Source organism: Takifugu flavidus, chromosome 1, assembly GCF_003711565.1.
Source record: "Takifugu flavidus isolate HTHZ2018 chromosome 1, ASM371156v2, whole genome shotgun sequence".
Classification (NCBI taxonomy): domain Eukaryota; kingdom Metazoa; phylum Chordata; class Actinopteri; order Tetraodontiformes; family Tetraodontidae; genus Takifugu; species Takifugu flavidus.
Window position 1 is genome coordinate 8001805 of NC_079520.1, and position 24456 is coordinate 8026260.

Consider the following 24456-nt stretch of genomic DNA (forward strand, 5'->3'; position numbering starts at 1 on the left):
GACCTCTCTGGCGCCCCAGGTTGCTTTCTATACATGTTGACTGCAAACAGAAAACACCTGGTCGTGACTCGAAGTCAAGCTTTCTGACGTGTTGCCCGCAATAAATCAAATTAACTGCACTTATATCGACTTAATGGGATTAGAGTGGGGACATGGTGTAGGAGACATCAATCTGGGCTGGAAGTCGGCCATCGTTGGGTCCGTTCACATCTCACAGGGTCTCCTTGGCCAGCTGGCAGGGGCGGCTGATTCGTATGGTGATTTATATTCATGTATCTTTCCATTTTGCTGCAGCCGCAGCTTCCGTGGATGTGAGACGCTAGTCAGCCGAGCTAAGTATGCATTTTTATTTCAGATAACCATTCACGCTTCTGTCCACTAAATATGAAGCTACCGTTAGCCACTGATTAGCCTATTTGAGATAATGAAGTGTGATTGAAAATAATAATAACGATACATCTACTTTTACACCAAATATAAAGACACGTCACACACGGGGGATCAAAACACCTCTATCAACCTCTGGAGGTTTGCTGCAGTACGTACAAAAATCCACCCCCAAACATTATTTTAGGAGGGAGGAAATCTTTTCCTCAAAGATGGTTTATGACTGGCTGCCTGGTGGTTTAAAAGCCAACCCTGATAGTCATGCATGTTCTTTTGAGTTTATGTAGCTCCCAAAAGTCTCAACTGAACCAAAGATCCTTATTTTACTGGCACCACCTCTTGTTCCCTGAGCTCTTGCCGTCACCCATCTGCGAAGGTGGCGCCACCTGGAATTTTATTTCATTAAAAATCCAAACATTTAAAGACGTGTTCATAAAATGTAAAATACTGATATTTTTTTTATTTCTCAAAAATGCAGCAGAAATGTTTTATGCTTGACACAATCCAGCCATTCGCTGAGTCAATAAACCCAGATGGAAAAAAAGAAAGAGTCATCCAAACACATCCGTTAAATGTTCATTTTACAGTTTTGTAAAAGTTCTTTGCTCGCGTCCACAGATGTCTTCAGTGTTCAGTTTTTGCTGTTCTTTCAAAAACAAACTAAAATCTGTCAGAAAGAAGTTACGTAGGTTAAATAGGCCTCACTGTGACAAAGCTGCGGGTGGTCGCACAGATCAGGCTTTTTTTTTGGGGGGGGGGGGGGGTTAAAGTTAAGGGGGAAACACATTAATAGGATTACATAGAAAATCCACACGGGTCAGGGCTTTTGGTTGTAGAATAATGAGGATCGCGGTGCTTTACAGCAGCACCCAGACAGCCACCGGTAACCGTGACGGCACCAGCACCACCATCCCGACTTCTCACTGGAGAATAAAGCTCCATCGCTGTGGCTTCATTTATTTGTTACTTTTCTGTCAAAAGGGCTTTAGTTACCCATTATTTAACGCACCTTTGGGGGAGGTTTAAATGGTAGTGCGAAAAGCTCGCCAAGTCAAACACCACACACCCAGGTCACCCCTCCTCAACATCAGCCTCATCCCCCGACATACGGAGGCAAGAGATCCGTGTTTTCATGGCGCTTCGGAGGTTTTCAAAATACACATTCAGAAAAGGATATTTACCTTTTTTTAAGCGAAAAGAGACCCCCTGAATCACGACCACCTGCTTGTTTATGGACACATTAATAAACATTAATATATGGTGAAAAATCTTACAGGGAAGAGAAAGCGGAAAGGTTGAGGGACACAATTTTTGGCCAGTGCTCAATCATCACACCAGCACTGCATTATCTACACAGTACGCGCTCATTCGATGGGAAATGCTCGCCAACAGGCATCCCACCATAAGAATGAGTGTTCATAGCAACCGTAGCCTCGACATGGAGGTACTGTGTACATATTACAGTGGGTGAGATAGAAATACAACCAGCCTTGCTTCAGGACGTCTATACAACAATATAGTAATATCTGAAATGAAAGCAATAATGTGGTTAAATAAGTCATGTTTTAATGCAAGAGCAGGTAAATGCATAAATCATAACATAATATCTGTATCTTTCCTTTCTATTTACAAGAGTCGAACACGTAGCTGGTTAGAGTGATTCTTCCTCAACATGCCTCTTCCTCTTAATTTCTGTCTTCGGGAACCCTTTTAAATGCTGCATCTTCCATATCGCCCTATCTCCCTTCGCCCCACTCGCTCTCGCAGCCGTTAAATCCCTCTGAATAAAATCTTAATCCCTTTCCCACCATCTGACTTTCAACTTTTCCCTCAGTTAATGTTGTTCTTTTTAATCCCTTCTTCCTCTCTGTCTGTTTTTACATCCAACCCCCCTGAAATTCCTCCTCAGCTTGGTTTTCCTTGGCAAACAGAGCCATAGATCTTTAAAAGTAAAGAGCAAAAAAGAAAGAAAATGCTACATTCACATTTCACAGGTTGTTCAAGTTGACATCACCAGTCTGTGTGGTGCTTCCCGGTCCCGTAGCTTTGGTCCCAACACTGCTTCGTGCAGCATGGCTGCAGTGGGAGATGTAAACGGATCCATAACTGAGCCCGTACGCTGCCGCTTTCTCCTCAGGTGTAGAAAAAAAAAGCAGGTTTAATATCCAAAGCAGGTTCCGGGACATTTGATGGATGTCATCTCGCTCTCTGTTATCAGCAAACGATGCATAGAACTGCATCTCCCAGAGTGGCGCTTGTCTCCGCTTCCCTGACATGCGACACACACAGCTGCCTGTCCCGTCATCCTGTTACTGAAAATGTCCGTCCATCACTCCTCTCACAATCCTGCAGGGTAATTAGTAGAGGTATTTGAAGTCTTTTGTTTCATGTATCTGTCTGTATGTGTGTGTGTGTGTGTGTGTGTGTGTGTGTGTGTGTTGAAGTTATGGTCTTATATGTGTACTGTGCTGGTTATACACGTGTGGTGGAGTGTGTATGCGTGGAGATGTGTGTGTGGGGCAAGTGCGTGTTACTATATGGGCTGTGATGTGAGTATCCCTGGTGTGGATGTCCCACCCTCATCCCCACCACTGATCCTGGCGTCATAGGGGTCATCGGTGTCGCCGGGGTAACGGGGTGCGACCCAGGGGTCACAGGCAGAGACCCCGGGGTCAGGGAGGTCATGAGGGGGACGTCATCAGGCGAGCGGCGTAAGGTGAGGGTGTAGTCCGGCGGGCAGGTAAGGCGCACCGTGTCCAGCGTGCTGTAGATGTCCTGCGTGTCCAGACCGTCCAGGGCGTCCAGCGTGTCCAGGGTGTGATGGTGATGAGCGTTGTTCCTCTCGTCTGCTGAAGCCGCATCACACTCCAGCTGCTTCACCTGAAGGTTGGAAGACCCAGGAGAATCAAATATTTACGTCACATTTGTTGAAAACAGCGAGGCTGTGAGCGATAAACCACCCACACGTTTAAAGGCGCACGGCTGTTCAACACATTCTCGCCACTGACTCACCAAGAAATGGTGAGAAACTGGCGTGAGCCCTGTTAAAAAGTGTCAACTCATAAAACTAGTGGCTTCTTTTCCTTTCTGCCATTATCAGCCATTAACACACTGCAGCCTTTTCTAAGCAAAATACGTGCTTCATTTCACACCATCTCCGTCAACCACTCAAAGCTTCCAGAAATCCAAATAAATACAACAGAAAAAGGTTAATTACTGGAGTTCAATTGACAATTAGCAGGATTTCTCAGCTGAAAGAGACACCTAGCATTTAATTCCCAGCGTGCGAGTTTTCCAGCACAAAGTGGCCCAGCGGAGGCCGAGCAGTCGGTGGGTGAACTGGAGGCAACTGGAAGCAACTCAGGCAATTGGATGAGGCTCACACATGCATCAAAAACACACTGATGGATACACACACAAGAACACACAGTCTCACACTGATCATTTCGGGCTGTGTTCTGTACGAGTGCTCCACAGGCAGCTTCTCCACCGAAAGGCGCTCGTCCAGGCACACACAGGGTAAGTTTAAATGTGCCGTTTCTCAGCCAGCCATTATTGCTGATAGCAGTGAAAATTGAACCCTGAGAAGTTACCAGTGTGATAATTCTTCCCATGAAACAGAGCGATGCTCAACAACACCCCAGAGAAAAGGCGACGAGCGAACTGCACGAGTTCAAGTAAATCATGTTGTGTTGCTTTTAATCTTCCTTTAGACAATGCTGATACAATGTATTTTTATGTCTTGTAATGCTTAAAGTGTTAATCAGGTTAAAGTCCAATGGCCCATAACAGAATAACACTGCAAATGACTCACCTGTAATGACATCAGTCCCTCTCCCTGCAGGTGGGCAGCAACATCTGCAGCAGTGATGTCTCGCCTGGGGGGAGGAAGAGGACGGGAGCGGCGATGCTCCAGGCGCCTCTTGTCTTTCTTGTAAAGCAGAGCTGCAAATGCGAGGATATTTAGGAACAAGAGCGACGCTCCCACTGCGATCGTCACTGACAGCTCCGTCGAGTAATCCTCATTCGGGACACGGGTCCCGCTCTCGCCTCCTCCCTGGCCCAGAGCGGACTCCGGGGGCTGTGGTGTGCCTCCCTGTGAGCCCGGGTGACGAGTGCTCGGCGGCCAACCCTTGGCCAGACGCTTGGTGTAAGAGTAGGGAGTGTCGTCCTGCGGGGAGGGGCTGTGAGTGAAGGAGGACACCGATTGAAGGAGCTCGTTGACGTGATGCAAATGAGGCACCAGCTGGAGCCAGAAGGAGATTTTGGTGGCGCGGTAGTGGTCTCTGACCCGAGGCTTCAGGCCGATGTGGAGGTACAGCTGCTCTTTAGGGGTGTACTTAGACCAGGCCACGTCTTCAAATCGGTTGGGTTTTGTGTGGATGAACTTGGTGTCTTGAGGAACCGGCTGATTTGGATCACTGGACACACACACAGACACACACGTCCAAACGTGGATATTATTCCCATGTAAAAGGTTTGGAAGTGCTGCTTTTAAACAGAAATAACCAGTTCCATCTGAAAATCTTGTTCTGCAAATAGCTGCAATCAGAAATCTTTTTTTAAAATATTCAGCAAGTGAGAGAGAGAATAAAAAACAACTCATCTTTTAGTTTCTCCGAAAACATTAAGATATTACGAACATAAATCGCTGAATTGAATATTCTGAGGAGCTAAAATGGCAACAGATGGAAGAGAGCTTCCTATCACATATTTATAGTCGAGAATCGTAGCTTAAAAGCAATCTCGGACGTGAGTTCATCCATGTGTGATGTGAACAGTTATTGAAAATGCCACATTTCCATGCACTTTGGGTTTTTTTTTTATATTATCTTACTTATACAGTAAAAGAGCCGCTGCAGAGCTGCAGCTCTGCTGGCAGCCGTTCTCTGAGGATTCTCTCTCACGCCAGCCAACAAGTCTTTTCGGAGCCACTGCACCACCTAATCAATAACACCCGGGTAAAACGACACTAAGTGGTAGCAAAATATACATATTTGTTCAAAGCCGGTTTTATCTTAACGTAAACAAAGGCTGGAGGGTGATTTAGTCCCGGCTGATTGATTCTCGTACGCCTGACCTTTCCCAGATTTCAGTTAATGCACAGTTTAATTACTGTCTGCATGTTTGCTCACCTAACAAACAGAAAACTGTCAAACCTGTGTGGCAGACGGGACTCACACCACCTCTCTGGCACGCACAGGCAAGGCTCTGTTTGCCAATTCGATGCCTCGTTTGTTTCATTTCTTCCCAGGCGTATAAGCAACACATAAAGGCAACAAGAGTGCTCACTCGCACGCGGTCCTGCTGAAGGTTTCCGCGCCCACACAGAGTTGCAGCTCCATCTGAGCCGCTCTTTACTGAGGAAAATATTTCTTTAGACAAAGTTTCCCCACTGCTGAAGTGCACACAGAAATCTCAATTCTGTCTGGCAGCTCTGCAGTGCTGCCTGCTGTGGCTGTAATAACAGCGTGCAACCAAATAACAGGGGCTACACTTTTCATATAGACTAAATAAGGCCTTAAATTCTGTGGGCGCTCCGTCCTGATTCTTCAGGTCATGTGATAAGAAGGGTCTGCAGGGATTTAGATTAGGGTCTAGACTGCAGATGGCTCTGTTCATCTGGTCTCATGTCCACGGAGATCACCTTGGCTGGATTAATTACTGGTAATTACTCACTTTGAGAACTACAGGATTAAAGATTCCATCAATAATTACCTCTATCTTGCATATAATATTAAAATGGGCAGGTGAAGGGGGGTGTCCATTTTTCACATTTCATTGTATCATTTAACTCTTAAACGTTAAACCCTTAATTCTCTCGCTTTTCAGAAATCACAGATTACAGATTCCGTGCTTGAATGGAGGATGGTGCAGGGGGTGAAAATCAGTCACTTCCTCCCTCAAGGCAGTTTTTGAAGAGCAGGGCCTCTCTAACTTCCTCAGCCAAGACCAAAGAAGAAAAGCCGCGTCAAGTTTTTCTGACAGTCTGTGTGCACCCTCTGCCAAAACGTGTCCACCTTGCTGCCTTTTATGAGCGCATCTGAAGTCTCCTGTCTTCTTGTCAAGCATCGCAGCCCTTTTAAGGCAAAATTCCTGACATCACCACAGCCTTTGTCTGTGAGCTCATTATTTTCCCACTCGAAAAAATCTGTAATTTGTTTTGGTTCTTATCAAGCATTGGGGGGGGAAAAAAGTGGGAGTCAGGTGAAACTACGACTCTAAATAAAAGCCCATAATTCTTAAAAAGGTTTATTTGCTGATGACACATTGCTGATCTTGACAGAGACCCTAGCAGAGAGATGGATCTAACTTCTGCCTCAATGGCACTTATTGATTTCCTCCTAATCAGGAAGGCTCCATCTGATTATAATTCCTTGATGGTGCATCCTAATAATGCTATGTCGTTGCTAATCCCAGATAAATCAGCCTGGTTCATGGATCGTGACTGGTTGTTGCAGCGCTACACCATCGCCAAGCTGCCAAAACTCTGCCGAAATTCAAAGCTAAAATGATTCGCTGACTGCTGCGCATTCTCTGTTACATTATAAAATGTGATTAAGGACCCAGCGCTCGCCTGCTGTCTGTAGCCAGAGGGGGGATTACAGAAAAATTATCAACAGAAATTAGAAACAGATTTCCGAGAAGGTCAAAACGAAGAGGCTTTAATTGCGAGCTTTGTTTTATCTTGTTTTCTTCATTCTCTGAGCAGGGCCAGAAAAGGAAGAAGGGGAGTGTTTGGAATTGTGAAATCGGTGTTTCACGCCAGCATGCAGCTCACCCAGTCTTGGCAAAGTTGGTCCAGTAAGTCATGACTACAGCGCTCAGCATCACGTCGTTCTTGGAGAAGTTACAGTTGAATAGATCAGTGGGCCCCACCATGGGCACTCCAAACACGTAGGGCACCTGCATGGGCACAGGGGAAATTCACTCTGGCACCAAGGAGACTGACTCGATTGAAAATGAAAACAAGAGTCATCGTACCTCATCACCATGGGCGGAGTCGGCCCAGGGCGGCGTGGCGTCACTCTGGCAGTGGTGGTAAAATGAGTAGAAGTAGGTGGGAGAGCCATACTGTGCGTGCAAGTCAGCGGTGGCGATTGCTGGCGCCACCCACTGGTGGTCTGTGAATAGAGCCACCAGAGTCTTTCGCCGGGTTTCCGCATTGTCGCGGTCGGCCCAGTCGGTGTACATGAACCTGGTGATTTCAAATCAGCCAGTTAGTCCACTGGGATTAATCAGACATCATTACATATGGTTAATGTTACGAAATAAAGGTATGGCCTTTATGTATAGCTGTAGCAACATTTATTGTAGGAAATATTCTTCAAATATCTGCTCTTTTATGCAGCTTTTCCAGCCATAAACCAACAAAAAAGACTATAATGGTGTTATGTTTCCAGTAAAAATGTTATGTCATTAAACACAAATGTCACACCTTCCTGGCATGCAACGTTCTTGTTGCCTGGCAACTTCAAGCCTGTATTCAAAGATGCCAACACTCTCAAAGAGAAAATGGACAGGTACAACAACCAAAAATGGTCAGTTTTGTTCATCACATTTTGTAAAGAAATGGCAGGCTTCCACCCCAGCTCACCTTATACTCTCTCTCAGAGTGTCTCTGCCTTCAGGGTATCCATACAAACTGTCCACGAAGTCTGACACAGCAAAATCAAAGTCCTCCGCGGTGACCCCGTCCTCAGAGTCAATGATCCCCTCAACAAACTTCACTCCCTCCCCCTGATTGACACCCAGCATCACGTCGTAGTTGAGGAACTCTCCTTGCTCCATCAGGATCTGGGGGTCGTCTGGTATAACGTCGCCATCAATCACTGGCGCAAAAGCCGTGTGATATTTGGCGGGCGTTATGTTCTGCTCCACGAGTTCACGGTAACTCCGACCCTTGAGGCAAGCGACCAGTTGGCTGCTGTCGTCGATGCCGCAGCCCACCCTCTCCCCGAGCTGTCGGGCATATTTGCTGGGCTGGTAGTTGACGGCCCAACTGGCCAAGGCGCTGCCGCTCTGGATGATGGCTCTGTGGAAGAGGTCTGAGACACACATGGAGACGCGGAGCGTGAAGACAGAACAAGAAACTCCGTAGAAAATCCACACGCTATTCTTTTAAATCGATTCCAGTTTCTTTCAAGGAGGTTGGGGTTAAAGAATGTTCTACATTACAGCTCGTAGCCATATGGGTCACAGGCAGGCGCGTAATTGGGAGAATTTATTCAAGCATTTAAGCAGTAAATAACAGCTGCAGGAGCACTTGTTTTAATGCATGACTCTTCTCGCTTACCCTCAGAGTAATGGGACAAGGTGAGCAGGCTCACACAGGAGGCACCAGCTCCAGAACCAAACACGGTGACCCTATTCGGGTCCCCACCAAAAGCTGCAATGTTCTCCTTCACCCAGCGAAGGGCCTGGATCTGATCCAGCAAGCCATAATTCCCTTTTGCTGATTGGTCTCCTGTACTGAGAAACCCTGTAGAGACAGAGAGGAGATAGACAGAGAGAGGGGGAGAGAGACAGAGAGAGAGAGAGAGAGAGAGAGAGAGAGAGAGAGAGTAAAAATAAAATATTCTATAGAAAACTAACAATGTAAAAATAATGAGATAGTCATAAGGAGCCTTTGGAAAATAATTGCTTTTTTTAAAAATATAATTTACAAAGTGCTAGATGACACAGGAATGTGACTGGCTGAATATCTCCATGTCATTGCGCCCTTTCTATTCAGCCCTATTACGCACGTGTTGTTTATCATACGTTTAAAAAGAAGGAATCAAAATAGATGTTCTCCTCTACAGTTCCTTGAAATACGATCAGATCAACAAAGGGCATCCATATTCATGTCAGTGGAAATCAAATTACACACACAGGCACGCACACGCATGCACACACACACACACACACACACACACACACACTACTACTACTACTACTAATGCATTCCTCACTGGCGTTACTGCTGGCTGACATTAAGTAAACACAAAGGCTCCTAATGGCTCACTCCACTACAGCATCTCATTACTGCAGAAACTCATTTGGATCAACCTAAAGATGGAATAAAATTATACATAAGAAATAAATTGATTCATTTTTCTTTTTTAAGTGCAATATGGGAATTTCTCTAAGGCAAGTTTTTTAATTATAAACGCGCTTTAATCTATGTAGCAAGAGTTATATGGATTTGTTTGCCTCTGCGTTCAGAGATGTCTCAGTTCCAAGGCATTATATGAAGGCTTCGGGATAAATTGTGCAAAGAGCTCACCTCAGCAAACCTAGCGACAATGAGGGGCAGGTGGAGGTGATGGTGATGATGATGAAGACGATGTTGGAGATGCATGGCGAAAACACAGACAATGGAGATGAAGACAAGAAATAAGCACAGACAGATGTTTGGTGTGGCTAAATGTGGTGACAAAAAGCCTGTAGCAAACCACAATCCCCAAGGTTAAAAATGAATGTTCAGTAATGAAAATGTCTAATGGTGCCGAAGTTTTAACTAAACTCCGGGTTATGATGCCCGAATGCCGAAAGGCAGCAAAGAAACTATTCTCCACAGAAAACCGAAGCAGCAGAAGAAAAGAGAAGTATCATTTATGCCCTAATTATCCAGCTTTTTTAGGTCTGCTGACTAAACATGTTCAGGAAATGTGCTGAAACTGCAGGGGGAAAAGTCTGGGCATTAAATAATGAATAAAGAAAAGAAGGGAACATTTTCTGAAGAACGCAGAAATTATATTTTTAATTAAATCATAGTATACTGTATTACGTTTACTGTGCAACATAGTAATCAATTAAATGAAAGTACTGCTGTCGTATATACACATAACAAATGGGTAAAAAAGTCACTATGTATGTTTTATTAACTTACTGCACATATTAATTAATTTAACTTTTGTACATGAATTATTAAATAGTGAGAAAACACTAATGAAGACTCAGGCGTGTGTGTGTGAAGGAGGGAAGCCATCCCAGATGAACTGCTCAGTGCTGATACTTAAGTGATTTACTCCAAATGAGGCCTTTAAATTGTGTTTTCAGCCCCCCCGTCGGCCTACCCAGGCATCGTAATATCCATAATTACAGAGAACAATACTAGGATTTGAGGATAATCTATTTATTTGGACTATGAGAGCTTTGCTGTATAAAGTAGATGTAGGGAAATGATTTTCACTGATTTGAGTCAATGCATGTAGTGAAAAATGGCCTCTGGGAGTTCATTCCCACAAGGGAGACTCACACAGAACATATTTTCATTTTTTTATTTTATTTTTTAAAGGGCATGCTGGATGAGACAATTCACTCCTGGCTTTCGCAGCTTAGGGAAGTAAACAGTCCAGATGGTGAATATAATGTAAATGGGGCAAAAGGGTAAGCACGTGTTTAGCACACACCGCCTCAGAAGTGTAAAGTTTTACAACTTTTACGCCAGTAAATACAAATCATCCATAAAAATCTGACAACCGGCAGTAAAAGGAATAGAAAAGAACGAATACTGAAAGAAAAGTAAAGCAACTATTTTTTCAGCTTCATCCCAAAACTTAGCATACCTACTTCACATAGCAAAGGCCTTTTCGACCACCACCCGACCCCCTCGCCGCTGTCAAAAACAACGCCGTGCGTCCGTGACTCTGCTGCGATGCTATCGCAATTCCCAGAGGATGCTGGGAGAGGCTCTGTCTCGCTCGAAGGGTGTAGCATGCTAAGCCAGAGCTAAACACCCATTAGTATAATTAATGAAACCCTGCCAAAATACAGTAATATAGAAGAAAGAGGTGTTGTATCTTACCCAGCACTCCGAGACGGTAGTTGAGCGTGATGACAATAACTTTGCCGTAGCTAGCCAACACGCTGCCATCCATCATGTTGCCAGTGCCTTCGGTATACGAGCCCCCGTGGACGAAGACCATCACTGGCCGCTGCCCCCCCTCCTCGCGGATGTCTTGGGGAAAAAAAAAGTAGATGGTTACACACAGATATTAGAGATATATCGTTCCGCTTGGGAGGAGGAAAGACGGGGTTATAAATACTAAAGCAGCCCCCCGATGTTTCATATCTGGCTTATCTTTTATTTCTCAGCCGGAGGCTCCAAATTGAGGATGTGTCCATGGTGACTATTGTGCACATATTCACATGGGTGTGTATGATCCAATATATATGCATGGGTGAGCCTCTGTCCTTCCCACTATCCTCCACAAGTAAAAGCTTAAACCCACTGGCCACTGGCGCAGGTGTTTGCATACTAAGTGTTGATTCAACCGGCAGCATTCATGAGTCAAAAAAAAACCTATTTGTTCAGGAGGATCCTGCCGGACTGATGGGACACTTCCATTGTTTCCGTTTTAGTTGTGGTTGCTCTGCCTGGAAATGTACACACTTGGACTGCATTTTTTGTTCATTTGTGTGCTTAAAAATAGCAGACGGGGTCTATATTTAGGATGCGTGCTTGTGAATGTGCACCTTTGGGTCGACTCACCTTCCTCGGTGGGCACGTAGATATTGAGGTAGAGGCAATCCTCACTCTGGTGAGTGAGGTACGTCGCTGCTATATCCAGGTTAGCCGTGAGCCAGGACGGCATCATGTCTCCCAGTATGCTCCTCTCGTCCAGCGACTGCGGACACACGGGGGCAAATTGTGTCACATTGCGTATTCCGGGCCAAGGCAGAGGTGGCTCCGGGGGCTGGAAACGCCTGTCCCCAGTTGGAGGCCTGGCGTATGGTACTCCCAGGTACTGGATGATGGGCCCCAGCAGGTCCGACGGCAGCGGGGTCAAGATGCCACGGATGCGTCCCTGCGCCGTGGAGATGACGGGTACAGTCTGCTGCGCTGATGAGGAGGCCAGACAGGAAATGAGGGAGAGGCCGGAGAGGAGGAGCGATGGAAGCAGGGAGGGAAAGGATGGGAGAGGGGGCGGGGGAGAAGGGGACCTTCTGGGTTTCATGACCGGTTGTTTTTGAGGAGGCTGAGAGGTGATGGACAGGTGAGCAGGGTCCCGGCGCTGTTGATCCTTCAAATGTATCCAGCGCTCACACGCAGCTGCTGCTCAGCCGTACACATAGTGCGCACACGCACACAGGCATGTACAACACAGTCCTGGGCCTCAAACACAACTTCTTCCTGTGTGTGTGTGTGCGTGTGTGTGTGTGTGTGTGTGTGTGTGTGTGAGTCAGTGATTCTGTGCCTCTGAGTCCGTGGTGACTCAGTCCGAGAGTCCCTTGAATACGTGCTGTGAGTCTGTATGTGTGCAAGTGTCTGAGTGCGGGTGTGTGGCTTGGACTTGAGTTTAAGGCCTTGTGTGTGTGTGTGTGTGTGTGTGCATACGGCGCGGTGTGTGTGTGTGCCTGTGAGTGAGTGAGTGTGTGTGCGTGTGTGTGTGTGTGCGCGCACGCGCGTGTGTGTGTATGTGTGTGTGCGTGTGTATGTGAGTGTATGTGTGTGTGCGTGTGTGCGTGTGTGTGTGTGTGTGTGTGTGTGTGCGTGTGTCCTCTTGTTATGTAAACAGTAGCATCACTGTTCCTCTGTCACTCTCTCCTTCTGGTCACCCCCATAACAAGCCCAATGTGCCTCCTGCAGAAGAGAGGAGGAAGAGAAATGGAAAGAAAGGTGGGGAATGAGCTTATTTAGCCTTCATTGGTATAACCTCCGTATAAAATTAGCAAAATGTCACATGCACACATACACGTATAGACAAACAGCACATCATCAGAGCAATAGCTTGTGTCACCTCATTGCTGTTCACATCAAAAGATAGAGCAAACGAGTTGTTGTCCGCTTAGCTTAACAGGATGGCAGAGCTGTGTGTGTGTGTGTGTGTGTGTGGTGTGTGTGTGTGTGTGTGTGTGTGTGTGTGTGTGTGTGTGTCCAGTTCGAGTGCCAACATCATATGTCACATCCTCGCAACGTTCAGTTTCACAGATCACAGGACCTGGGGGGGGGGGGGGAGTCATGTCACATGCTTAATTAAACCCTGAGTACACAGAGGGGCTCCTGACCTGCATGTAGCATAAGGTAGGGAGCCTGTAACACACACACACGCAAGCACACACGGACTTTGACACATTTGTGTCTTCAGATAATGAACACGCAAGTGCAGGTTCTCCCACTTGAAAAGATGCTCACACACACACTTTTTGGCTCTCCACCCCACCTCTCTCTTTCTTTTTCTCTCTCTCTCTCACTCACTCACTCACACACACACACACACACACACACAGCTGCTCTCCAGCAGGCTCTGCTATCTCTCTCTAGGGACCTTAGGGCAGAATATTAACACATACACACGCTCGCGCGCGCGCAACGACGGGGCGACATCAATTTCCGCACGTCCGCGGGCGCGTGCGCGCGCGCTCGCCCGGAGCGGCGGAGATATTGGAGAGTAAAAATGATCAGCACTGTCGCTCCTCCCATGTTCGCTTATATCGGTGACGGCTGTCCAAGGTGCTCGTTAACATTCCAGTGGTGATCACACACGCTGATGAAGAACGCTCCATTTATCAGGGCAAACCCGCCTGCCCCCCCCCCCCCCCCCCCTCCTGTGTTATAGAGCCGCGCTGCGGTCTTATTAAAATTACAAAGAAGACGACGAAAACAAGTGTAGAAGTGGCAAAAGCGTCGCTTCAGCATCCGGTTTGAACGGCCAGTGAAGCTGACTACAGCAAAACACACTCAAACGCGAAGCTCCAGCCCGCAGCCTCGCTGCGGTGAGAGCCCACCGACTGACAAAATGTAGGATATACAGTACCCAGGCAGGACCGGAGGAGTAGAATCCCGCGGAGCATGTTCCCGTTCCCGTCCGCCGCAATATTCACCTCGTGCGTGTGTTCGCTGCTGCAGCTTTCCGACGTGCCCGGGATGGGATATGTGGAGCTATTCCTCTGCCGCTGCCGCTGTGCTGCTGGCGATGACACGTCTCCGAGGTGAGAATAAAGCTCCCCAAAAGAGAAATGAGAGGGACCGACGCGCGAGCCTTCTGTCCGTGCAAGGTCAAAACGAAGAGAAAAGGCGGCTTTTTATTTTCCTTTTTTCGTTTTTCTTTTCTTATTCTTTTTTTCTCTTTTTTTGAGGCGATGGGAATTTTTCTCCAAGGAACACAAGGCCCAGGACGTTTGAATGATCAATCTTCTCTCCCTCGCTTCCCTCCCGCTCCCTTCTCTCTCTCCCGTCGTTCTCCCTCTCTCTCCCTCTTTCTCTCTGGATGCGATTGGACGGTGTGGCATGCAGCCACCACTGATCCAATGACACGCACAGAGGTGTGCGCACACGCGCAACAATTCGGTGCACAACAGTGCATCAGGAGCTTTCAGGGACTTGCGCACACCTGTAGAAGGTACCATTGCAACGCCACGCGTGCAAGATGGCACACACACATGTACACACAAAGTGTGCTGGGGTACATGGGGGACCTCTTTTAGAGGAGAACAGGGGCATTTGGGTTGGGTTCAGCCACGAGCCGCGTCCTCCCATGAGCACTGTGTGTTTGTTAGTATGATAATGCAGCGGGTCTGCAGTCGCTGCCAACTGTGTTTGGGAACACTCCTCACGTCAGCAGAGCCTCTGCTGCGGCAGGGTTCAGAACTTTCTCTCCTCAACAATCGTCCCCTCCAACCATCCGTCTCTCTGCCTGCCTGCCCTCTTCTCTCTGCCGGGGCGGGCAATTATTTATTAATTTCTCTCCCCCCCGTCATTTCCTTTCTTAAAATATGTTGTGGGTTGTTTTTGCTTTTTTGTTTTTTTTAAATGTCAGTCTGAGGCAGGCTGGTTTAATTATGGAGAGATATTGTTAGTACAGACGGGTTTGGCAGCTGATTTGGGAAAAAAAGGATAGCGATTTATCTCCCAAGTATTACACACCACAGGGTGTCCATGACAGCAAAATGCCCTTAAAGATGCCAAGGTAGAAGAAGCTCTGAAAACACATCTGAAGCTACCTCCAAGTTCAGATTGGATTAAAGGGTTAGAAGGAGGTTTGGCCCATATAATTAAATATATATATGAATTAAAAGGGCGTCACAGGAGTTGGATGGTTTGCAAGGAAGCCTCAAAGGTTGACCTTGAATAACACGCCGGAACCAAAGTCCAGTCTTTAGATAGGGGAACAACAGTCAAACCATGAAAGATAAACAGTAATGAAGGCGTTATATTCCCTCTTGTGCCACTTTTCCAGTAGTAGCTACTACTAGAATCCACTCTAGGGCCACAAACCTTTTTAATTTAGGGAGCTGGGGTTTTTGGTAATGGTCTAATTGGCCGGAGGCTTGACGTCACTGGCGAGTCACAAGAGCAACACACAGAAAACTCAAACCCACCATTTAAAAAAAAAAAAAAATCTCCAGAACATCGATGGTGTGCATTTGTCAGTTTTACAAAATAAATAACAAAGGCTACAAACAAGGCGATACCCTGGTCCAACGATGAGCTACCGACAGACATGTGTCATATGTCCGGTGGACATAAACTCGATATCGAGAGAGGACAAAAACACCAAAGACGGTGAAGACAATCAAGAAACAAAGCGAAACAAACTGGTAGGACAGGATTTTTTTTACGGGATTTTGCGACTTCCCACATTTTTACGGCCCTTTATGGTCGTTCATGGTGAGCTCACGTGGAACAAGCAAGTATTTGAAAGTAACATTGTTGTTTCCTGTATGCAGATGATGAGCTGACTAGGTAGCCACCAATGCTAACTCCACTCTGCTTGTGTTTTGAAATTGCTTCGCGGCCACCACGGGTCAGCCTGTGCTTTTGTTTTTGTACCACGCCAGGTCACAGTGGTGGCAGCCCTTTTCACCAAAGCTGGGCTCCACAGGAGATCGTTCATCCACCAACAAGACAATAAAAACATCTGTTAAGCATTACTCTGCAAAAATGCCCCGACCCCCTCTGCAGTAGTTACACTTTTTTTTTTAGTTAAAAGAGATTTGTAAAAACATTGAACCACTCTGGGATTGATTAGATCAGTCTCTACCAAAATTAGCTTCATAAAGTGAATCAGCTGTTGCATCAGTATTTCCTCTTCAGTGTCTTAGCATGAATTCATTGTTGGACTTTTATGGGCTGTACTTTAATGTTTTGTGAGTAGAAGCAGAAGCTTGAAACAAGTTAAAATCAGAGTAGATCATGTTGCCTTTAATACACAAATCTGCAGATGAAATCCCTCACAAACCCTCCCCCTTTTATTGTGATTACATTTTACACTCGAGGGGCATCTGAGTGTTAAAGTGCCGTGTTTGGTCAGTTTAACCACTTAGGAGGGTCCCCGTGATCAAGCCACTTGCCTTGGAAATGGCCTCTTATTCCCTGTTTGGGAAGTGGTGGTCATCGTAAATGAAGCTAATCCCAGTCCGCTCGGCCCAAACGCCACTCAGGTTCATCTGTAATGTGTCTTTGGTCTGACACTGGAGATAAGTGTAACTGTGTGACCCCCTCTCGATCATCCGCATTATTGGCCTGTCACACACCTGGGTCTGGGATTTGGGTCTAGCACCATTTCATGAATCATCTAAATTGATACAATAGTTCAGATTAGGAATAAACGATTCATTTTTTTTATTGACACTGGCTCAGTGATGAATGGACTGTAGCTGTTCCGTCATGTCAGATATCTGAGTTTATGCTCGTTTCATCTGTACAGGGTCTGAGTCAAGGATGCTTCCAGGTGTTTTGCAGAAACTTAGCATCGGACCCTCATAGCAAGCGCCATGGCATGAAAACCTTACTTTGAACAGGATGAAACCTTGAGCAGGACCCTCTTGCTGATGTGCACCCAAGAAGAGGGCAAGAAGAAGAGGTGATAAGTGGAGAATAACAGAGCACATCATAAAAAGAGAGTTACAAACTATTAATATCTTATTGGCTATAAGCATTAGCTAACATGCAACATGTTTGGCATCCTTGGATCTCTCTTTCTAAATTCCCTGTTTCCAAACCATTTGAATGTGTGTCACAAGCATGCACAGGTTTTTTTTTCTTTTAGCTTTACACAATAAATCCATTTGTCCACTCCTTATTAAATGAATGTTGCTTCCTCTCCTCTTCCCTTCATCCAGAGTAGTCCGGCACTCATTCACCTCCCATTCCTGCAGCCCGTCCGTCTCTCTCCTACTCGTCTATTAAATTATCTCGCAGCGGCTCAGCTCTCTTTCACTTCACCCCTCTCCTCCGCAGCTCCTGCTCTCTCTTAAAATATTCATCGTCGTCTTAAACACTTCTTCTTCTTCTTCTGCCTCTTTGACACTCACAACCTGCCTCTGTACCACCTTCACATACTGGAGATGTTAGTCTGGACTCATAATGCCTAATATACTGTTTATTCACCAAATCCAGGATCCGCCATAGGAAAATAATTATTCTGCCATTGCGTTGCTCATCCAGATGTGTCTCAGTGGCGTCAATGCTTCACATTTCAACAGCATTAAAATAAGAACAATGGCTCCACCACAGGCCTCTTGACATTCAATCTCATTTAAGTTGCTAGAGTTCCAATTAAATTCCTGGTGTTGTCTCCGAGCCTCTCTGCACCTGTCCATCCCCCTGGCCAAGCACAAGGGGCCATACTCAGAGAAGTACTTTTATTATTTCCCATCATTTTATATGGCTGGACGGTCAAATCATGCCAGGTTTATTTTAACCGGCGCTGTGACAAAGAGCTTTGTCTGGAGGACATTTGTTCTAAAGAAAGCAAACAGCAGAAAAACATATTAAACAAAGAGGCTGGATGTGAATATGTGCCCATCAGCTTGTTCAGCTGTATGAAAGAAAGCAGTCATGGGGAAGGTAATGGCTGGTCTTTATGAAGGAAGCTTTTATTGCCTAATGGACGTGCAGGCTGGAGCAAATCCTGACACGTTGCCTGAGATGATGAAATAGGTGAAATAGATGAGATCTGCAAATTACCGGGCAGCAGTGGATCATAAAACATCAGACATGAGGGGGAAATACCCAAATGTCACACTCTGAGATGGGATGTCATGCAGATCCCTGGCTTGAAAATAAAGCATTTAATCATCTGTAAAGAAAAAGTTTGCTCTTGAATGATGTTCTATGGATTTATTCAGAATGGCTGACAATTGTGCCTCATCAGCGCTAATTTGTCAACAATGCTGAATTGACTCTAGGCCGTATGAGCGACGAGAGCTGTGTAATAGTATTCGGCATTCAGCATAGCTGGTGTTTTATTCAGCATACAGTATTAAGTGCTTCATCACCAACGCCTTTCTTGCTGTAAGTGCAAATTATTGCTCCTAATTCCCCCACCCCCACTTTAACCATCATAAATGCCTATTCTTCATTTCCTTTATCTAGAAAGTCATTTTAAGCTTCTGCTTGGCTCTGATGCCTGCAACCACGTGAAGTCCTGGCAGTTCTTTGGAATGAATTTCAGTCCTGCAATGAGGTCCAGGAGGTGGGGAAGAGAATCGTGGCAAAAGCACCAACATGGGAGCAGAGTGAGGAGGAATCAGGAGGCAAAAGACAGATTTCAGATGTGGATGGAGGAGGGGGAGGGGGAGGAGCAGGTAATGAGGGAGCTCATCAGATGGGAATGACAAGGAGGATGGGAGAAGAAGGAAAGCAAGCACAAAGAGACTGAATGAAAGGGTGCAGGTGAAAGACAGGACGGGGAAAGAAGGAAGGGAGGTTGAAAATGTGAACAAAATGTGAAAAACAATTAGGGCCGCTGAAAACAGAAAACAATATGGTGTCGTAGAGAGTGCTGTTTTATTAATCCTTTAAAGTAACGTTTAAGAGAATCTACTGAGATCGCACTGCCAGCGATACAGATATTACACAGGTGGGGAGGATGAGTATTGATCGACTCCACGGCGCAGAGGTGTAGCCTACATACGTATATCCAGAGGCTGCGCGGAAATCGACTGGTCTTGGCCGTACTTATGTGTGAAAATAAAAGCCCTATAATTGGTAATTCTCCCTGGATTAGGTTGGGCAGAGGTCGCAATGAATTAAAAGCAGCAGACAACTACGTTTATATCGACGTCCGCACCACCTGAAGCAAGGGCGCCGCCTGTTTGCGCGGTTTATCATTTAAATGTGCAGGAAAACGGAGAGTGGATTGGATTCCCATTTTGGTTTTACTTCGGTTATTTTCCTAGCAGTGACGTGGGCAGTGATTCCCGAACTCTGACACCGCTTCATCGATCGGCTGATTGATGAGCGGGCCGGCTGAGTGACGGGACGGTAATGGCTGCGATGCGTCAGGAGGCCTTCCTCTTCACAACTCGCTCACCCATTTGGCCACATGTCACACAAATGACCCCCACATTTCAATAATGCTGCCGACATATATTTATTTTGCGGGACTGATTTCGGCTTTCCTGTCACTGCTTTGCCAAACTGCTGCTGGACAATGTAAATCCACAGTCCATGAAATCGATGTCTCTGTAACATCAGCCTCTAGGGGTGCTGTCATCTCATATCCACCAGGAAAACAGGCTGTGGGCACCCAAAAACCAGAGCTTCCTTTGTGAGTTCAAGCTTCAGGTGAGCACAGCCGTGAAGCCGGGTTCGCTGTGACAGAGTTGCGTCTACACGCTTCCTCTTTATCTGTTCTGGGAGATTTATTACCAGAGGCACCTCTGAGCTGCAAATAGCCCGAGCTCGGGCCCCTCAATTGGTGCAGCAGCTGTTCAATCAAGAAACCTAATGGGCAGAGCTGGGCGACAAAGCCTCCCGTGGCAGGAGAGAATCCTGCTGGTTAACGTGACGGTCCCTCCGTTCTCTAGAGAACACCAGATCTGCTGATCATCTCAGTCGTCTCCGTCAGCTCGGTCTGAGCGCCAGTTCGGCTCCAGTCTCCCTTCACCCTGTCGGTGTTTGTTTGCGCCGTAGTCGCTTATCTCCCGCTGGGCCCGACTTTAACTGCGGAATTATTGTGATTGTTTTCTTTTAGCCGTGGAGAACGTCAGGAGGGAACGTCACCCAAGAACCTCAGTTTTCGGTCAGATCTGCGTGAGACCAAATGAGGACAGTCACTCATATGGCACAAGAATTTAGAAATGGTTCATATAATCGTATTGTTATAGTAGCATCACCTTGTCTCCATCCTCGCCTCTATGCCCGCAGATGCTGCTTCAGATTTTGAGTTTTCCTGAAGTAAATACTCCTGAAGAACTCCAGTGTTTTCAGTGATCTGCTGCAAACGTCAGTGACAACCTGAACAGAAATAAATTAAATGGGCAACTCTTATTTTTAAAAGCTGGCTAAATTAGGAATGACAGATCGATGTGTTAGAACTGTCACATCACAAGTAATCCATATACTCCGGTGGGGGGCAAACATCCAGACCAAGGGTCCAGAGGTAGCAGCCAGATGAGGTAGAAAAAGGCCCTCTGTCTTCTGGAGAAAGAGGCAAGGCACTAATCAATGAGAGAGAGAGAGATTCAGACAGCAATAACAGTCAATAATCCAGATTACATCCATGAGCTTTAAAAACAATCCCATATGTTGATGTCTGCATGTTTTCCCATGTCAGATGTTCTGTCCCAGAGTTTATTTAGCCATAAAAAGTGATTTACTCCTCTTCTCTGTTCTCTCCATGTCTGCTTGCTACGTCTCACCTGGGCCTCATGATCCTCTCCTGTTGTTTAACAGGTTTTCATCTGCTTCACCTTTTTGGTCCCCCTTTTCCTGGACACCCACCCCATCTACTGGTTATGTTTTCATCTGCGAGTTTGCCTTTGACCAACATGTTCTCAGTCTCTACCTGTTCCACGCGCTGCCTCTGCGTCTGGGCAGAAAAACTGCATTCTGTCACATTTTACTCACAAGAAAAGAGAAGCTGTGGGTTTTAATTTTACTTTTGTCAGTTTAGCCACGCAAACCATGAAACCCGCTGATAAGATTCCCAATCAGAGTCAAATACATTTAAAATATAAATGTTTAATTGCACTACTACTCTGGTAGTTTCGTCGTTTCTGTCATTAGACTCTGGGCGACCTCTGACCTGGCATAATGGAAAGCTAATGCAAAGATGCTATCATTGCTATGCATTTATTAATAGATCAAATTTACATTGCATTTTCCCAAAAGCTGCCCCCTCACCAAGACATTTATTCAGAGCACCAAAGATCCTCCATGTATTAAGAGTCAGCATCATATTGATGTTCAAGTTTTTTAAAAAGAGAGGATTGGAACTAAGAATGAAGAATTCCTACTGTGGTGGCTTTTTCTGTCTTTTATCATCTCCGCTGGCAATGGGCGTTTGGTGAAAGCTAAAAGAAACTCCTGACTTTTATTGTCCTCTCCAGCTGGTTTATCGTTGCTTCTGCTATGAATATTCACTCACCGATGTAACGCAGCTCGTGTAATAATGCCTCGTCTGTACTCGTGCCAATAACGTGTCATTTAATTAAACCCGGGAGAAGCGGGGAGGCTGACGAGCCGCGTCGGAGCACAAACACTCACTCAGGCGTGCGTGCGTGTGTGCGTGTGGAGGCGCTGGAGTGTGCTCACTGGAGAGAAGTGAAGAGATGTGGAGACAATGATGCGACAAAGATGAAGCAGACATGACTTCCTGTTAGAAATGTTTGTCCTGGGCTCCTCATACGCAGAGTCAATCTGCCGTAGGATGTCAGCCAGCTATTATCTGGAACACTTCGGTGCCAAATAACCTCCATTCATTTACTCTCCCATTAAGAGGGACTGACATGTCTCCCACTGCTAACTGGGATGTGACATTTCAGGCCAGGGACATTTTTCAACGGCAGCAATCACGTCTTCAGATCTGTTATTTATACTTTCATTCTTCCATTTACACCAAAGATGAAAACACACAGGCAACAAAACAAAAGAATCCTTTAGATTTGTTGAACACAGGAGCCGAACTCAAAGTTGAACTACAGCAGGTAGGTTAAAAGACTCACCCTGGAACCCTCTCGCTCAATAAAATGGAAAGAAAAAATGAGGCAAAAAAAGGTGGAGAAGGTGAAGACCGTTTAGTCGGAGCGGCTTCGTGTGAGTCCTGAACTCCATTCAGAGTTGCAGGATCTAATCCATTTTGCATGGGCCTCATCATTAATGCACACAGCAGGGGGCAGAATCCTGCGTCTGCTGGCTGGTTATGTCTGAGTACAGTGGGTGTGCTGAACAGAGCCATCATGTGTGAGAATGTGCACATGTACAGTGGAGACTCGGGACGGCGGCAGAGTGGAAACATTTGTACCGGCGGTGAAAATGAGTCAGCGTTTAACACCTGGCGTGAATTAAATGTGCTCAGTGCGGCCCATTGAGGAAAGTGAGGAGGCACTGACAGTTTACTACACACTCACACTGCTTTGGCCCGTTTTTGAACATTCTTTTACAGCATTAATATGAATGAGGACAGTGTTGTATCACAAAAACAAACGATGCTCATCAAGCCGTCGCTTCTCTCACATTGCCTTTAAACGGAGAGCAGCTGTGTATGTGTGTGTGTGTGTGTGTGTGTGTGTGTGTGTGTGGTGTGTGTGTGTGTGTGTGTGTGTGATAGACTGTTGACCTGATCAGGGTGTATTCCTGCAATCCAGATTGTCTCCTGGTCCTTCACAGACCCCCCCACCCCCCCCCCCCCCGCGCTGATGGCCAGCTGGGTAAAGGAGGAGGAGAATAAAAGATACATACATATCATGAACATATGACCGTGACAGCCGGATTAATTCTGGCCTGTAAACAACAATCTGGCTCATATTTAAACTGAAATGTATGTGCGCACACACACACACACACACACACACACATACACAGCTGCTCTCCGTTTAAAGGCACATTATAGGCACAATGAACCAACAAGTCCAGTCAAAATCACAACCTTTACTGCTCTACATCTAGACCACTTCAGAAGAGGAAGAGTCTTTTTGATGCTAACCTACCGTGCTAGTATCCCAGCAAAAGCAGCGGTTACACCTGGAATGTTTTTATTGGCCAATTGTTTTGCAGGAGAGGGAATTGACAATGCGTCACCCATTGTCGTTGTGTCACCCATTGTAGAAAATGTGCACCCTGTGATCAGATTGCCCACATGTACTGAGTTCTTTTATGACAAGATCATGATGGATGGTTATTCTAGTTTTTGAATGGGGCCTTGAAGTGAGCGTTACTTCCTGTTTCATGACCTTCTCAAACCTGAAGAATAAATTCTCCCTGAAACAATTTGGAGCTCGAGTACCGGCCTCTGAGATGCCCAGGCGCTAATTTAATATTACATTAGTTTATCCAAGAATAGAACATGTGACCTCTCAGTCAGCCAGAGACCACTCAGGGAACCAAAGTGAGAACTTGTCGGCCCAGTGGCAGGTTTCAATATTTGATTAGTTTGTTGCAGATTTCAATATTTGATTAGCCTGTTGCAGGTGGGCAGGATGTTAAACCTGGATTTTTTTCAGCCCCGTGTGCTGTTTCTCTGAAAACAACAAATATGTTTTGCATTAGCCAGTAGGCTTGAGTTGATGATGTCTGAATATCCTACACCAATGAACGCACCTTATAATATCAGAGGTGTTATTGCTCTGTGAGTACTTCACGAGCCTCTAGCCAGTCAGGAAAAAAGAACGCTCAACATACAGCACAGCAATCCAGGCTCGTGCTCTCTTGCACACACACACACACACACACACACACACACACACACACACACACACACACACACACGTACGCACACATGCACAAACACTGCACCTTGTAGTGTCAAGACCTTCTATTGTTGTACGGCTGACGCAGACTTGGTATTCTGAGCGTGAGCTTGACATGGACGCACATCTCAACATCTGTATGTCAAGGTGAGGGCACTGGACCGAAACTTTCACATGCACCGTGCACACACTCGTGTTGTGTGAGAATACAGGTAGCGGTGTTAGGAATGGAAGCGGTACATACACAAAGGAAACAAAAGCCCATATTTTGTACTCACTTTTTAGTGTTTGTGTTGACCACAAAGTTTATTTACAGCTTGTGGTTGAATATCTGGTTTGGCCGAGGTGCAAACACAGCCGCTGCCTCCTGTGATGCTTGACCACATGCGGTTAATCAGCACAGACGCAGGAAGAACTTTCCTTCCCCGCAGCTGACGAGCACAT

The 24456-nt window shown here is 46.1% G+C and overlaps 1 protein-coding gene across 1 annotated transcript; it reads right to left on the minus strand.

Annotated features, from left to right (window-relative positions):
* Positions 1 to 820: 820 nt before the first annotated feature.
* Positions 821 to 12605, minus strand: LOC130530073 (neuroligin-4, X-linked-like). The gene is made up of 8 exons (XM_057040952.1): positions 11867 to 12605; positions 11180 to 11332; positions 8684 to 8869; positions 7985 to 8435; positions 7372 to 7585; positions 7169 to 7293; positions 4202 to 4808; positions 821 to 3267 (listed from the first exon to the last, which is right to left on the minus strand). Exons 1-8 carry the CDS (start codon positions 12330 to 12332, stop codon positions 2860 to 2862), a joined length of 2610 nt encoding a protein of 869 aa, XP_056896932.1. The 5' UTR covers positions 12333 to 12605; the 3' UTR covers positions 821 to 2859.
* Between the last annotated feature and the right edge of the window lie 11851 nt (positions 12606 to 24456).

What these genes read in the sequence shown, in the direction of transcription:
- LOC130530073 (XM_057040952.1), bottom strand. Translation starts at nt 12,332, where the DNA reads ATGAAACCCAGAAGGTCCCCTTCTCCCCCGCCCCCTCTCCCATCCTTT. An exon ending in CTACGTGCCCACCGAGGAAG is followed by an intron (nt 11,333 to 11,866) that starts GTGAGTCGACCC and finishes TTTTTCCCCAAG; the next exon opens with ACATCCGCGAGGAGGGGGGG. An exon ending in ACCAACTTTGCCAAGACTGG is followed by an intron (nt 4,809 to 7,168) that starts GTGAGCTGCATG and finishes GTGTGTGTCCAG; the next exon opens with TGATCCAAATCAGCCGGTTC.